The following is a 16,461-nucleotide window of genomic DNA, read 5'->3' as shown; positions in this document are numbered from 1 at the left end:
GGGATGTGTTTTTTTGGGATTGTTGCAAGTATTTTCCGATCAGCATCATTAGGTCAGGATAGTCAGTTGGGTTTTTGGATAGGATAAGTTATCCAGTAGTCTATTTTCTGTTCTTTGTGTTTCATTCTGTAATTTTGTAAATAAATTCTGTTTGTTCAAAACGTGGCAGTCAGATCAGCTGATTCACTCCAGGAACATCCACTATACACTTACCTAAAACAAATAACAAAGTTACGGTCTGGGCTACCTGCTTTAAAATGTTTTGAGGAGTAGAGTCGGGTCCATAACAGACTGGGAGCGCTTTATGGGATTTAAACAGCGAGTAATAGGTGTTAGTGTCTTTTATTTCGGGTGTTGATTTGGTTGGTTTAGACAGGGTTCGGATAGAAAGGGCTCTTTCGGTCAGCAAGGAGGTTCTGGAGGTGGAAGAGATGACTTTGGGGGTTTTACAAAAGGCGAACAAGACCAAGCTGTGGGAGTTGGTAGACAAACTGGAGCTGAAGATACCTCCTCATGTGAGGAAAGATGAGATGATTGCAGCAGTAGCTCAGTATTTAAATTTTCTGGAAACACCATCAGGATCTGTAGAGATAGCTAAACTTCAATTGCAAATGAAGAAGCTTCAGTTAGAAGCAGAAATTAAACAGTTTGAGTTACAATTAAAACCAGAAGAGAAAGAAAACAAAGGGCTTTAGCAGAAGAGAAGGGAAAAGATCAAAGCGCTTTAGCAGAAGAGAAAGAGAAAGAGAGAGATTTTGAACTTCAGAAAATGACACTTAGAAAGGAAAGGCAGCTTAAAAGGCTGGAGACAAAGGCTGACGGTAGGTTTAGTGAGAAAGAGAGTGAGGATGAGCAAGCCTCTGGTAGTCAGACGTCTAGTCAGAAACTGTTTCAGTATGTTCAAGCATTGCTTAGATTTGATAAGAAGCCTTTTTCATCTAATTTGAAAAAGTGGCTAAACAAATGGTGTGGCCAGTAGCAATGTAGGTTTTGTTAATCCAAACCAAACTTGTGAGTAGAGATAGTAAGGTATTCACATCACTATCAGAGGAGGTATCTGGGGATTTTGAGGAGGTAAAAAATGCTATCTTAAGTGTACATTAGCTTGTCCCAGAAGCCTATAGACAATGTTTCAGGAATCTAAGGAGGGACCTGGTCAATATTGAGTTTGAAAGGATCAAACAGAGTAATTTCAAAGGCTGGATAAGAGCTTTAAAAATCGAGCAAAACTATGATGCCCTCAGAGAGGTAATTATTTTGGAGGAATTCAAAAATTCACTACCTGAAGTAGTGCAAACTCATGTGGAAGAGCAGAGAGTTAAAACAGCAAGTTTAGCAGCTGAAGTGGCTGATGATTATGAGCTGGTCCATAAAACACAGTTTGGCTTCCAGAATCAATTTCAGTTCATGAGGGATAGAAATTGGAGCAAAGAGAAATCCTCACGTGGAAAGGGAAAGGTAGATCTCAGTGAAGATCGTAAAGGTCACTTAACACAGGGGGACAATGAAGGGTAAGAAGGGACAAAGAGGGTTAAAAGTTCCAGTATTTCCATTGCAATAAAGTAGACCACAGTGTTGGTGGGCTAGAAAATAGCCAGATGTAGGAAAACATGACAAGTCTGGGAGTTTTGTCGGAATGGCAACAGAAAGCACAGTGGAAGCTAGAAAGCTGCATCAGAGTGTACGAGCTGATTGGAGGTTGGTTAAGGAGGAAGTGCCGGATCTGCTTAAAAAATATACATGCAAGGGTAAAGTTTATTCACACAGGCCAGGAATAGCAGGTAAAGAGGTTTCAATATTAAGGGACACCGGATACTTTCAGTCAGTAATGGTGAAGGTTGAGGAGATATGTATTCCTGAGGGACTATTGCCAGAAAAGGTATTGGTAACAGGAATTCATGGTGAGACAAAAAGTGCTCAAGTATATAAAGCGAGGCTAGAGAGTCCAGAGAAGAGTGGAGAACTTGTTGGGGGAGTACTGGACAAACTCTCAGCTCCAGGAATACAATTTGTCCTTGCAAATGATTTAGATGATTCACTGGTAGGTGTGCCACCTACTCTAGTTGAAAAGCCAGTGGAGACTCAGGCAACTGAAGCAATGCAGGACTTTTACCCTGGAATCTTTCCTGATTGTATAGTAATGAGGTTGAAACAGGAGAGACCAAAGGGTATAGATAAGGAAGTTGAAGTGGCAGTAGCAGAGACTTGTTGCTCAGATAGTTGCTCAGAGACTTGTTGCTCAGAGACAAAACAAGAGCACATAGGTAATATTCAAATATCTATAGCTCTGCAAAAGTCATTGAGTTACAGGAGAAAGATGAAAATTTAAAGCAGTTGTATCAAAAGGCATATACAGAAGGAATCTGAATGTATCCTTGAGTGTTATTACCTGAAAAATTATGTCTTAATGAGGAAATGGAGACCATCACATATTCAAGCAGATGAGAAATGGGCAGAAATTCATCAAATTGTCTTGCCAATGGGATCGAGAAGGGAGGTGTTGTGAGTGGCACATGAGCTACCAATTGGAGATCATTTAGGAGTGAGGAAAACACAGGATGAAATACAAAGATATTTTTACTGGCCTGGACTGTACAAGGATGTAGCTGAATTTTGCCAGACAGGTCGTATGTGTCAGGTAATTGTAAAACCACAGGCAGTAATAAAACCTGCATTTTAATACCTATTCCAGCATTGCAGGAACCATTTACAAGAGTCTTAATTGATTGCGTAGGTCCCCTACCTCAAACAAAAAGTGGAAATCAGTATTTGTTAACAATAATGGATGTATCAACTAGGTTTCCATTACGTAATATCACAGTAAAAAGGATTGTGGAGGAATTACTCAATTTTTTTACTAGATATGGACTATCAAAAGAGATAGTCGGATCAAGGGTCAAACTTCACATCCAAACTATTCAAGGAAGTTATAGACAACTTAGGAATATAACAATTCAAATCTACTGCGTACCATCCAGATTCGCAGAGAGCACTAGAAAGAGGGCATTAAACACTAAAGACCATGCTGAGGGCTTATAGCCAGGCCTATCCAGATGACTAGGATAAGGGAATTCCATTTATGCTTTTTGTGATCAGAGATGCACCAAATGATTTGACCAAATTCAGTCCATTTGAATTAGTTTTTGGGCATGAAGTGAGGGGACCGTTAAAATTGATCAATAAGATGTTTGCAAGTCAGAATTTAGAGACCACGCATTTGGACTATGTGTCAAATTTTAGAGAATGATTAAATAGAGCTGAGGAGTTGGATAGACAGCATTTAAAAGAATTGCAGCATGAAGGAAACAGGAAGCGGACAAGAAATCAAAAATTCACAATTTGCAATTGGGGATAAGGTATTAATGTTACTTCCAGTAATAGGTGAACTTTTAAAAGCAATGTTTAATGGGCATTATCAAATCGAAAGGAAATTGAGTGAGGTGAACTACTTGATAAGGACTCCAGACAGGAAGAAATCTCACAGAGTGTGTCATGTGAATATGCTCAAAAAGCCTTTTGATAGGGAAGGAAAGCAGGAGGAGAAGGTATTAATGATTACAACACAGAGGGAAGAAACAAGTTCAGAGGATTCTGAATTGGACATTTCTCAAATCAAATTGGAAAATGAGGAAGTTGTCAAAAATTGGGATAAATTATTGAATTACCTTCCTGAGAAAAACTGAAATGACCTGAAAGAGTTATTACTATCACATGGGGAGATATGAGGAAATAGACTAGGAAGTATTAACCTAATTGTGTATGATGTAGATATCAGCGATGCTATTCCGATTAAGCAACATCCTTATAGGCATAACCCTCTAACGTTGGCAGAGGTTCAGAAGGAGATTGAACTCATGCTCCAAGATGACATAATTGAGGAGTTACAGTGACTGTAGCTCACCTATGATAATGGTGCTAAAGCCAGATGGTACCCAACAGTTATGTGTGGACTATCGCAAAGTCAATGCAGTTACAAAGACCGATACATAGCAAATTCCGCAGTTGGAAAACTGTGTTGAAGAGCTGGGACAAGCAACTTACATTTCTAAGTTGGACTTGCTCAGAGGCCAGTGGCAAGTACCTTTGTCAGAAGGGCAAAGGCAATTTCGGCTTTCGTAATGCCAAATGGATTATATCAGTTTAAAGTCATGGCATTTGGTATGAAAAATGCTCTGGCCACATTTCAGAGACAAACCAATAAGGTCATTGCCAGATTACCCAACTGTGTTGTGAACATTAATGACCTGGTGATTTTTAGTCACATATGGAAGGAACATTTACAACATTTATCAGACTTGTTCGATCGAAAATTTGTGCTGAATTTTAGCAGTGTGGCTGCTCCACTCACTGAATTGCTAAAAAAAGGCAAGAAGTTTCAGTGGACAGCGGACTGTCATAAGACATTTGACAGCCTGAAGACTGTATTAACCACTGCCCGGTATTAGCCACACCTTATTGCACAAAGCTTTCAAGGTGGCTATCTATGTAAGTGATGTGGGTGCCGGTGCCATGCTCCTGCAGGATATCAGGTATTTCTCCAGGAAATTGAAGTTCATCAGCAGAAATATTCAACAGTTGAGAAGGAGGCTTGGAGCTTGGTATTGGCACTACAACATTTCAGTGTTTATATTATCAGCAACACATCTGAGACAATCATATACATTGATCATAACCCATTGATATTTGTGGAGAAATTTAAGGACAAAAAGCCAGACTGTTTAGATGGGACTGTTGTTGCAGCCATTCAATTTGAAAATTGTGCATGTGGCAGGTTGAGAAAATGTGACTGCCAATGCATTATCGAGACTTGAATAAGAGATGAAGGCATTCGGTGGTGGGAGAACCTCAGGCTGAATCCGAATGTAGTTTTGCATGTTTATACTCAATGAATATATATGTACGTTTTAGGGTAAAACCATTATTTTTGGGTGTTTTGAAAAATGAAGCCATCTTTGGATATTGATGGTTCATTTTTTTAAGGGGGGACGTGTCACAATGTCAGTCATTTTACAAGGTTAATATGCCCTTGAGTTTTTTTCCACAGAGGGGGTAATTGGCCAGGCTACAACTGGGCTGGGTTTGAAAGGTTTATTGGGGCTCTTTTGTTAACCCCAAACAGACAATGCCTCTGGCCTAAGGCTTTCATATTTTAAAAAAAAGGTATCATCAAAGGGGAGTGGCCTTTGGAACTGTGGAGTGAGCCTTCGTTTAGAGTTTTTGATACAGTTCGGCAGCAGGGTGTGTGAAGGAAGGCTGTGGGGCAAATCCAGCCGGGTACTCTCTCTCTAACCTCAAGCCTGTAGGCCCTGGTTTATTAATACATTAATATGAATAAATAGCATTGCTTCAGATTTGATATGATTTCATTGATATTTGTCAAAAGGAACAAATTAACATGATTTGATAAATCTTTGAACTTTATTGTTCATTTACTAAGAAGCTGATGACTGTGCCTCAACATAACTAATTAATGATTTTAATCATTTTTTACAAGTAATTTCTATCCAATTTAGATTGTTTACAGGTATTCAATTTTCATCTGTATCACCTGCTTTTCTTGCATATCAGGGAATATTTTTGAGGCATTAACTTTAATTACATTTTAAAATGCTGCTTGACTGCACTAGTGTATGAAAAAGTTTGCATTCAGTAATTTTGGATGCCTTGTACCTGTTTTGTCCAGCGACTGCACACAATAACCCAACTGCTGTGTACACAGCAGAGGCAACAAGGAGGATATTTTGCTAACAACTACTTGCATTTAGGTCACACCTTTAATATAGTGAAATGTCCCAAGATACACTTAAAGAGTGATGTCATACAAAATTTTATAACAGTTATTTGAGAAGGTGACCAAACAGGTGAATGAGGGCAAAGCGGCTGATGTGGTGTATATGGATTTCAGTAAGGTGTTTGATAAGGTTCCCCAAAGTACGCTATTGCACAAAATATGGAGGCATGAGATTGAGGGTGATTTAGCGGTTTAGATCAGAAATTGGCCAGCTGAAAGAAGACAGAGGATGGTGGTTGATGGGAGATATTCATTCTGGTGTACAGATATTAGGGGGGGAACTGTTTTGGGTCCATTGCTGTTTGTAATTTTTATAAATGACCTGAATGAGGGGATAGAAGGATGGGGTTAGTAAGTTTGCAGATGACACTAAGATCAGTAAAGTTGTGGATAGTGATGAAGGATTTAACGAGTTTTGAGATGATGAAGGATGTTGTAGGTTACAGAGGGACATAGGTAAGCTGTAGAGCTGTGCTGAGTGGTGGCAAATGGAGTTTAATGTGGAAAAGTGTGAAATGATTCACTTTGGAAGGAATAACTGGAATACAGAGTACTGGGCTAATGGTAAGGTTCTTGGTAGTGTAGCTGAGCAGAGGGATCTCAGTATCCAGATACTTAGATCCTTGAAAGTTGCTACCCAAGTTGATAGGATTGTTAAGAAGGAATACATTGTGTTAGCTTTTATTGGTAGAGGGATTGAACTTCAGAATCATGAGATCATGCTGCAGCTGTACAAAATTCTCGTGTGGCCACACTTGGAGCATTGCGTACAGTTCTGGTCACTGCATTATAAGAAGGATGCAGATGCTTTGGACAGGGTTCAGAGGAGATTTACTGGGATGTTGCCTGGTATGGAGGAAAGGTCTTCAAATAAAGGCTGAGGGATTTGAGGCTGCTTTCATTAGAAAGAAGAAGGTTGAGAGGTGGCTTAATTGAGACATATACGATAACCAGCAGGTTAGATTGGGTTGACAGTGAGAGCCTTTTCCTCAGATGGTAATGGCTTGCACGAGGGGACACAGCTTTAAACTGAGGGATGATAGATATAGGACAGATGTCAGAGGTAGTTTCTTTACTCAGAGAGTAGTAGGGGTGTGGAACACATTGCCTGCAACAGTAGTAGACTCACCAACTTTAAGGGCATTTAAATGGTCATTGGATAGGTATATGGACAAGAATGGAATAGTGCAGGTTTGAAGGTCTTCAGATTGGTTTCACAGGTTGGGGCAACATCGAGGGCTGAAGGGCCTGTACTGTGCTGTAATGTTCTATGTTCTATGACATGTAAGGAGATAGGTTGATGATAATGATTGTGGTTGTTGGAGGTCAATCATGTCAGATTCAGAACATCTCTGCAAGAGTTCCTCAATCTTCAGTTGCTTCATCAATGACCTTCCCTCATGACCTTCCCTCCCTCATAAATTTAGAAGTGGGGATATTTGCTGATGATTTCACAATGATCAGGACTCTTCACAACTCCTCAGATACTGAGGTAGTCCAGGTCCACATACAGCAAGACCTGAGCAACACCTAGGCTTCAACTGATAAATGGCAAGTAATATGTAGACCACAAGTCGCAGGAAATGGTCACCTCAAACACGAGAGTATCTAACCATCTCTCATTGGTATTCAATGTCATAAACACTACTGAATCCTGCATTATCAACATCCTGGATGTTACCATTGACCAAAGACTCAATATAGGAGTTGGGAGGTCATGTTGCAGCTGTACAGGACATTGATTAGACCACTTTTGGAAAATTGCGTGCAATTTTGGTATCCCTCCTATCAGAAGGATGTTGTGAAACTTGAAAGGGTTCAGAAAAGATTTACAAGGATGTTGCCAGGGTTGGAGGGAGAGGCTTAATAGGTTGGGGCTTTTTTCCCTGGAGCGTCAGAGGCTGAGGGGTGACCTTATAGTGGTTTATATAATGATGAGAGACATGGATAGAACAAATTGACAAGATCTTTCCCTGAGGTGAGGGAGTCCAGAATTTGGGGCATAGGTTTAGGTCAACAGGAAAAAATTTAAAAGGTACCTAAGGGGCAACGTTTTCATGCAGACGGTAGTGCGTGCATGGAATGAGCTGCCGGAGAAAGTGGTGGAGGCTGGTACAATTACAACACTTAAAAGGCATCTGATGGGTATATGAATAGGAAGGATTTCGAGGGATATGGGCCAAGTGCTGGAAAATGGGACTAGATTAGGTTAGGATATCCGGTCGGCATGGATGAGTTGGACCGAAAGGTCCGTTTCATGCTGCACATCTCTATGAATCTATAACTCTATGAGCACGAATACAATAACATTTCAGCAGTTACAAAAATACCTGAATCTGCCTTCATCATCCTCATCCAGATAACTGGGATATGCCCAGCTAATGTGATTCCCTTTACAGCGTAGCACCAGCCTTTCTCCAGCAGGTACCACCAAAGTGTCAGAAGGTTTTTGAAATCTGCCTTTTTCCGACAGATGAGTCATTATGAGGATCCTCGAAGGCACCTTGACTGAAACCTTCTTGACTTTTGGCTTGTTTTTCGTCTTTTTGATGGCAGGTTTGACTTTCTTCCCAATATTTTGCTTTTTACCTTTGGCAACATTTTTGACAGTCCTTGATTCCTTCTGGCATTCCACTAAGAAAACAATCACACAGTTCCAAAATTTCAACAAAAATATTTTATAATTATTAAAACTTTTGCTGAATTCACAAGAGAGAATGCTGTAAACTGTAGGCTCCAACCCTTCCCTTTCTATTTTTCAATCCCATCATTTTTGTGAAAATTACAACACAGAAAAAGATATGGCCAAATTGGACTATTTTGTGAATAATTTCCACAAGAGCTGTAATTCATGTCCCCAACATTTCCATTTATCCCACTGTCCTTCAACTGTCTGTGTAACCTATTCTCAAATGATGATGTCATGCAGATATTTAGCTGCAGTCCACAAAAGAACATCTGACGGGAATTTCTTTCCTTTGGAGAGAGATCATTCTTTATTTATATTTTAAGGGGCACCATTCTGCCCGTGTTGGGCAAAGCAAGAAGGCAAATAGTACCAGAGTCTGCACGGGGGTTGAACCTGCATTTTGGCAACTCAGTATTTCACTCCTACTGCAGTGAAGGACAAATGTTTGGTATTAAGCAAGGTTGAGATATGTAATGTGTTTTATAATAGGTAGACCTTCAACTGTAATACAAACTGGGTAATATAAATGAAGTGTATTTAAGTAACTCTCTTGTGGTTTACTGTGAACATTGAAGTTCAATGACTTGATGTAATACAAAATGCACTAAGAGTGCTACTTTCCAATAAAACAAGCTAGTTTATCAGTATTATTACAAACAGGTTCTATTTTCCAATGTTGCACAAAATGTAGCTCTGTTTTTGATTGCTGTTCAGTAACATTCACTAGAACATTACATATAGGGACATGTCTGTAGTGTTATGCAGTATAATTTCCTGTGATCAATCATTGTTTGGGCTGATTAATAAATTGAACAAACATATGACAAGAAGAATAGGAAATGTCCAACTTTTCCATTATGCCAGTTTCACTCTGGAAATTGTAGAACCCACCATCAAGCCAACCAAACTAAAACAAAAAAAAGGAAATGTTTCCCAGTAGTTATATCATCAGCCATTCTTGGAAATTCCTCTCTGACCCTGAAAGACAATCAAGACAGTTTAATCAAACCATAATGTCTTGACCCAGTTAACAATTTAACATTCTGAAAAGGGGAAATGACTTCCAGTCACAGGAAATCTTACAGCTCATATTTTTTCTTGATGGCTTGCAGCACATTGATTCTCATCATATATCCCAGTTAACTGTTCTAATTCTCTAAGACTTTAACCTAGAGTTAAGGGTAAGAGTTGTTTTCCTTCCCAACATGTAACCTAATACAATACTATTGTAAATTTCACTGATGCTCCCTGAGCCCTCTTTAGCCCAGAAATTCTGTTCTGCCTCCTCAGAATCAAGTTGCTTTCTTATTTTTGACACCTCTAAGTCCATGTTAACCCATTAAAAAAAATCCCAAGTTATCTATACTCCAGATAATTACAGGATTTTAAAATAATATTAACTGAATTGCTTCTCTTTGTGAGGATCTCACTATCCGCTGACAAGTAAGGAGAGCAAAACAGGACACAGTATATGGCAAAACAAAGACCTTGTTCAACATAATCATTGTACTAAGAATAAAAAAGCAACCAAAACCATTCAGCAGGTCAAGCAAAGACTATGGAGAAAAACAACTAGGCGAAAGTGAGGACTGCAGCTGCTGGAGATCAGAGTCAAGATTCAAGTGGTGCTGGAAAAGCACAGCAGATTAGGCAGTATCCGAGGAGCGGAAAAATCGACGTTTCGGGCAAATGCCCTTCCTGATCTTCCTGCTCCTCGGATGCTGCCTGACCTTCTGCGCTTTTCCAGCACCACTTTAATCTTTACTTTGGAGAAAAACAGTTAACATTTAGGGTCAATCTGACTACCTCAGCTATTGATTTTATTTATGCTTACTTGAGCTTTCCAACAGCTGCAGTATTTTACTTCTGTCATATTTTACTTGTAGCTTCACAGTTAACTGCTTTAGACAGGCCCGGGGTGGTGTTGGGACGGCAGTGTGTGGATGGACCATAGTGCCCTGACAGTGTCACAACTAAAGGAGGCATATTGGGGTTGCATGGGCCACACAGAATGGCCATAAAAAAAGGATTTTACCTGGCAGACTTGCCAACCAGGGCTAGCCTTCCTGATGCTGGGAAATGTACAATTTTCAAAGGGCTGGTAAAAGACAGTGGTGTCTTTTTGGGTAGAGAGCTGAAATGGTGGGGAAAGGAATCCAGGAGCTGTTTTAATCCCCCAAATTGGATCAGAAGAAGAAAATGCAATGCTTCTTGCTGCTCAAATGATGTCAGAACTTGGTGGAACAGTCTGCCTTCTAGTTTGGGGTGACCAACTATAATTAAATCTGTTCCCAGGGTTATCACATGGCTTGCCTCCCTGCCCCAGCCATTAGTTGGCTAACACATGTTGATGCAACCCATTTGGATGCCAATTGGATGATGCTTGACTGTCAGTCAAACAGCACCGCCATCAATACCTCACCCTGGCCCCATTTTCAATAACTGGGGAAGAGAAATTTTGAAAGAAGTTGACAATATCCCTGTGATTTGTTTTTCTCCAATTCTGCAATGCCCTGGAGATTAATCCATAAGACCATAAGACATAGGAACAGAAGTTAGTCCAAGACTTCTTGAGACTCCCAGATAATCCTGGTCGGTTGGGAACCTATATCAAATGGTTTGTGGCTCACATCCTAGTAGCTTTCTGAGGGAGGAGCGTCCCCTTTCGGGTCAGACGTCAGAACGATGCTGGATTTTCCCTCTCAGGTGATTGTCAAACAGCATTGACACTATTTGGATGAGAAGCTTCTCTCCATGTGTCCTGGACAATGTTTGCCCCTCAACCACTATCACTAATAAAAACAAAACAATTGTGTGAGCTTGTCCCGCACAAACTGGTTACAACACTTTCTAAACTTGAAATGTGCTGTTTTCAGCTCTGAGACATTGAGGTGCTGAAACACAATGTGGGTCTGCTTCAATGAGAGGAATTTCAACAATTTTATTCCATTATTCGAACGGAGACACTTTAAGTGAACGGCGCTCTACAAATGTAATTTCTAATCCCAACATTTTATCATACAATTTACACAATGTGACAATGCCCACTCTCCCTCATTCAAACTCCAAAGGTATTAAAAACTTTATGAATGGTGGTTTCGAATCTCCCAGACTACTGAGCCTTCGGATCGTTTGTAATAACACATAAATAATTCCACTTACAACCGCATGAGGCTTTAAAGAGTTAATATTTCCACACACAAAAAAAACCCTAAGGAGGGATACATTAGTGAGGTAGATGTGGTTTGGAGACAGCACGGAGTTAGCTCAATGGAGTATCGATTACAATGTGACTTACCGAATTCCAGGACGAAAACAATCAGACAAACCAGCACGAAGGCTAGCCCCAGCCTCATGGTCAGAAGATGGTAAAATCAACTGGGGAGTTTCTGACAGTCAAGCCCCAAGGTTACACCGGCAGGAAACTCACACCAACACGTGCATTCAGCAGCTTCGCTGTGGAATGTCGAGGTACCAAGGAATTTGTTGTTCTTCAAACGGAATTGAGAAGTCAGCTATTTCTCGCCCAACAAAGTGTCCTCACAAGCGGCTGAGAGTCAACCCGGCAGAGCTTGGCAGCTGCAAGAGCTAAGTGATTCAATAGGATCCATTCATCTGCGCTGAGCGCTCAGCAAACATCCACAAACTCCTGCAGCCTCTGCTTCCGCCGATCAGCTCACCCTTTCCTCAATACATCTTAAAAGCAATCGAAAACTCATTAGGAATCCAAGGTATTAAAAATGCACGGACTTGAAATGAGAGCTGTCTTTCATACGCTGCCACGGTCACCAGAGAGAGAGAGAGGCTCAAAGTTTAGTCTGTTTACATTTCCCTCTTCAAACCAAAGAACCTCGGGGTTTCTTCTCTTTATCAACTAAATATAAACCTCCTTGGTTGCATTGTGGTGTGTGGACTTCTTTATCTTCGAGGCTACGACCACGAGCAAAGCAAATGGTTTTGGAATTCAAAACGAAAATGTCCAATTATAATGTGTAAATTTTCGGTGCAGGAACGATGGGCCGAATGTCTTCCTTTGCGCCGAAAGACTTCTGTGATTCTCTGAAAATTACAGTTAAATGATATAGTAATTGCGCCTTAAAATTGAGGAACGGGTATTATATGTTACTAGATGTAGATTTAAGCTGGACCCGTACATGTATTATACATACATAAAATACAACACTAGAAGTTGGGTTTCTCAATGAAAGATTGACGGTGGTCATCCTGTCGTTGTCCTGTCAGCATGGGGATGAGTTCAAGCTCCAGGGCTTACAGACCACCCTTTCCAATATTTTAATCGGCTGCTCCTCAATCTTTGGCAGGACAGTATTCCCATCCACCTGACCCTTGGTCACCTCTTGGAAAGAGAGTAGACAATCAAAGTCATAGACATGTGCAACACAAAACAGATCCTTTGGTCCAGCTGGTGCATGCTGACCAGATAACCTCAATTAATCCTATGGCTATTTGCCAGCATTCGGCCCATATCCCCCTGAGCCCTTCCTATTCATGTACCCATTTCTGCTGGGACCAATATACACATTAGAAAAGCCGTTACCACCTTTGCTTGGCATACAAAATGCTCATGAAAGAAAACAAGTTGGCTCTTGGGGCCAAATTGCTGGTTTTGAGGTCTATGCTCTTAGCACCTTCTTGTACAACTATGAAACACGGACAACTTGCAGCTACCACAAACCGAAGGAAACAAATTTCAACTCTGACACTCACAGACCAATCTTGGCATCTCATGACATAACAAAACCATTATCTCATGTAAATGGAATGTGTGGACTAGTTCATTTTTCCAAGTTAGATTTGATTTAGTTATGATCAAGTACTTCAGAGTAAACTAATCAATTACCCTGCTTAATTGTGGACACCTTTATCACATGTCAGTTGTACCTGTGCCCTTATTTAGAGCAGGTCAGAACTACATCCCTCTTTGTCCTCACAATTTCTTTCTCAAAGAATCTTCCCCCCCACCCCCCAATCCCCGACATACTCTATATTCCTCAAGATCGTCTCTTGTTTTTTGAATGATTATACCTAACACAAACTCTCAATATCCTTGACATGCGGCCCTTGCCCTTCACCCTTGGAGAAACAAGCTGGCCCTGAACTCTCACTGTATTATTTTTAAATGTCTTCCATTTTCCAAATATAGACTAACTTGCAAATAGCTGCAACCAGTCTATGTTTGTCTGATTCTGTTTAATGATAATGAAATTGGCCTACCCCACTTTAGACACTCAACTTCTGCACAATTCTTATCGCTTTCCATAATAACTTTGAAACTTACAAAGCTATGGTCACTGTCCCCAAAATGTTTGCCCACTGACACTTCAACCACTTAAGTAGTTTCATTCCCTAGGCTTAGGAAAGCTCCATCTCTCATTGAGCTATCTACTTAATGGCACAAAAAACACTTCTGGGTGCACTTTAAGATTCCACCCTGTGTAATCCTTTCACACTAAGCTGATCCCAGTTAATGTTAACAAAGTTGCAATTCTCTGCAACTATCCTTTCGCCACCTCTCTGATTTGTTTGCATAATCTGCTCTTCTATGTCCCTCTGATTTTTGGGAGACCTGAAGTAAAATCCCAGTAAAGTAACCCCCTCTTACTGCGGTGATGGTTTCCTTTATCAATAATGCAATGCCACCATCTCTCTTCTATCACCCCCTTATCATGCCTGAAACTTTTATACTTTGGAATGTTAAGCTATCTATCCTGCTCTTCCTTCAACCATGTCTTAGTAATTGTAACGATATCACACTCCCACATGCTGATCACTGCTGTAAGTTTAACTGTTTGTACCAGTCAGGCTCCTTGCACTAAAATAGATACAGTTCAGTTTACCTGTCCTCCCATGTGCCTTATCATACCTATGTTTTCTCCATCTGCTGGACTGTTCTATTATTCCATCTGCATCTGACTGTATCTTGCTCTTGACTTTATATCTACTTTCTGTTCTACCCCTCTGCCAAATTATTTTAAAATGTCCCAAACAGCAAAAGCAAGCAATTTCTTAAGTATTTTTGCAACTGTCCTATCCAGGCAAGTGGGGAATATTCCATTATGCTCCTGACTGCTGTCTTGTATATAGTAGGCAAACGACAAGATGTGAGTTACTTGGTAAAGAATTCCTATTGTCTGACCTGCTGTTGTAGTTGTTGCATTGATTTTGGTTGGTTCGCTTCAGTTTTGGTCAATGGTAACCCTCAGGAGATTGGTGAGAGCGTCAGTGGTAATAATACTAGTGAATGTCTAGAGAAGATGGACATATTCTGTCTTGTTAGGGGAAGATATTGCCTGGCATTTGTGTGGTGTAAATTTAATTTGTCACTTCACAGCTCAAGCCTGAATGTTATCCAGATCTTCCTGTATATTAACATAGATTGCTTCAGTGTCTTAGAACTTGTGAATAGTGCTCAATATTATGCAATTATCAGCAAACATTCCTGCTTCTCACCTTATGATTAAAGGAACATCATTGAGCCTCAATACCACCATGAAGAACTCAGGCAGCGATGTCATGGAGCTGAGTTGATTGATCTCCAACAACCACAACATTCTTCCTTTGTGCTAAGTTTGCCTGCAATCAGTGAAGAGCTTTCCATCTGATTCCCATTAACTCAAATTTTGCTTGGGCTCCTTGACGCCACACTCAGTGAAATGTTGCAGTGATGTCAAGGACACTCACTCTCACCTCTGGGATTCCGCTTTTTTGTCCACGTTTGGACCAAGTCTGTAAGGAATCTGGTGGAGCCCAAACTGGGTATCAGGGAGCAAGCTATTTCTCAGTGAGTACTGCTGGGTAGTACTGCCAATGATTCCTTCCATTACTTCACTGATAATTGAGATGGGTTGATAAGGAGGTTAGTGGATGGAGTAGATTTGATTTGTTTTTTGTAGACAGGTCATATCTGGGCAATTTAGCAGATTTTCAGACTGATATCAGTGTTGTCGCTGCAATGAAACAGCTGAACTCGGGATACAGTTAGTTCTGCAACACAAGTCTTCTTAGCTGGAATGTTGTCATGGCCCACAGCTTTTGCAGTATCCAATGCTTTCAACTGTTTCTTGATATCTCCTGGTCATGAAAGGCTTTGGGATTATCTTCATGCATTAACTTTATACATACTTTATATAAATTTTATGTATTACTTAGATGTTTCTGTTTTAGTTTTAAGATTGTATACAACATTGTTACTTGTTTTAATTTTAAGTTTTTAATTAACTCAGTTTCAAGTACCAACAGTCACAATTAAAGCACACACATTATAAGATGGTTTCTTCAACTTGCCTTAATGAGAGTTCTGGAAGTTACACAATGCAAATTGATTTGGGTGATTCATTAGGTATACTATATCATTCCCTCTATTCGCTCGAAGAAGTGGAAGCAACATTAAAACCACATCATTATTTCAGTGGAAAGTCATAAAAGCTATACGCTCATTCCTCGTTATCTGCAGATTCACTACCCATGGATCCACATACCCATGAGATTGGCCCCACACCCCATCTATTTTGTAACTCAAATATGCATCAGTCTGATTGCTCAATCCTTCACTGGTGATAGGTAAGCGAATGAGGAATGGTATCCTAATTTGTTGTTATCTGTGGGAAATCCATGCTCCTGCCCCCCATGGTTTATGAGGATTTAATGTAATGAGGTTTGATCCCATGACATCTTGGAGAACCAGTCAGGAGGTAATGGGAAGTGACATCGGTAGATAAATGACCCCTTTAAGAAACCAATCAAAAATCAATCAAGCACTGCACAGCTAATCAGAGATCAGGAATGTAGTTGGGTTTTGCCTTGGAAAATGAGTAAGTTAATATTCTATGTTTTCCAACTCAAAGAACTCAAGTTTAAATTGTGCTGAAGATGTGCAAAAGGATGCCAGCAACATTTCTGATCTAATGGTCCAGGCCTATGAGAATGGTAACAAATCCACAATTGAAAGGTTATCAAGGGT

General features: G+C 40.2%; 1 protein-coding gene across 1 annotated transcript in view; it reads right to left on the bottom strand.

Moving 5' to 3' along the window:
* The window catches only part of LOC122556508 (platelet-derived growth factor receptor-like protein), a 30,227-nt gene extending 14,470 nt beyond the window's left edge, over window positions 1-15,757 (bottom strand). The window contains exons 1-2 of the mRNA XM_043703222.2: window positions 11,779-15,757; window positions 8,122-8,425 (exon numbers count right to left, since the gene is read on the bottom strand). Of these exons, the coding sequence (XP_043559157.1) occupies window positions 8,122-8,425; window positions 11,779-11,836 (362 nt within the window). The 5' untranslated portion in view covers window positions 11,837-15,757. The remainder of the gene's footprint in view (window positions 1-8,121; window positions 8,426-11,778) is intronic.
* Between the last annotated feature and the right edge of the window lie 704 nt (window positions 15,758-16,461).

This window comes from Chiloscyllium plagiosum, unplaced genomic scaffold (genome assembly GCF_037043375.1).
Source record: "Chiloscyllium plagiosum isolate Xiang-an unplaced genomic scaffold, Cpla_swu_hap1 HiC_scaffold_16, whole genome shotgun sequence".
In the NCBI taxonomy this organism is placed as follows: Eukaryota; Metazoa; Chordata; class Chondrichthyes; order Orectolobiformes; family Hemiscylliidae; genus Chiloscyllium; species Chiloscyllium plagiosum.
The sequence above is the reverse complement of the archived record's forward strand: the minus strand, read 5'-3'. Positions and strand labels throughout refer to the sequence as shown.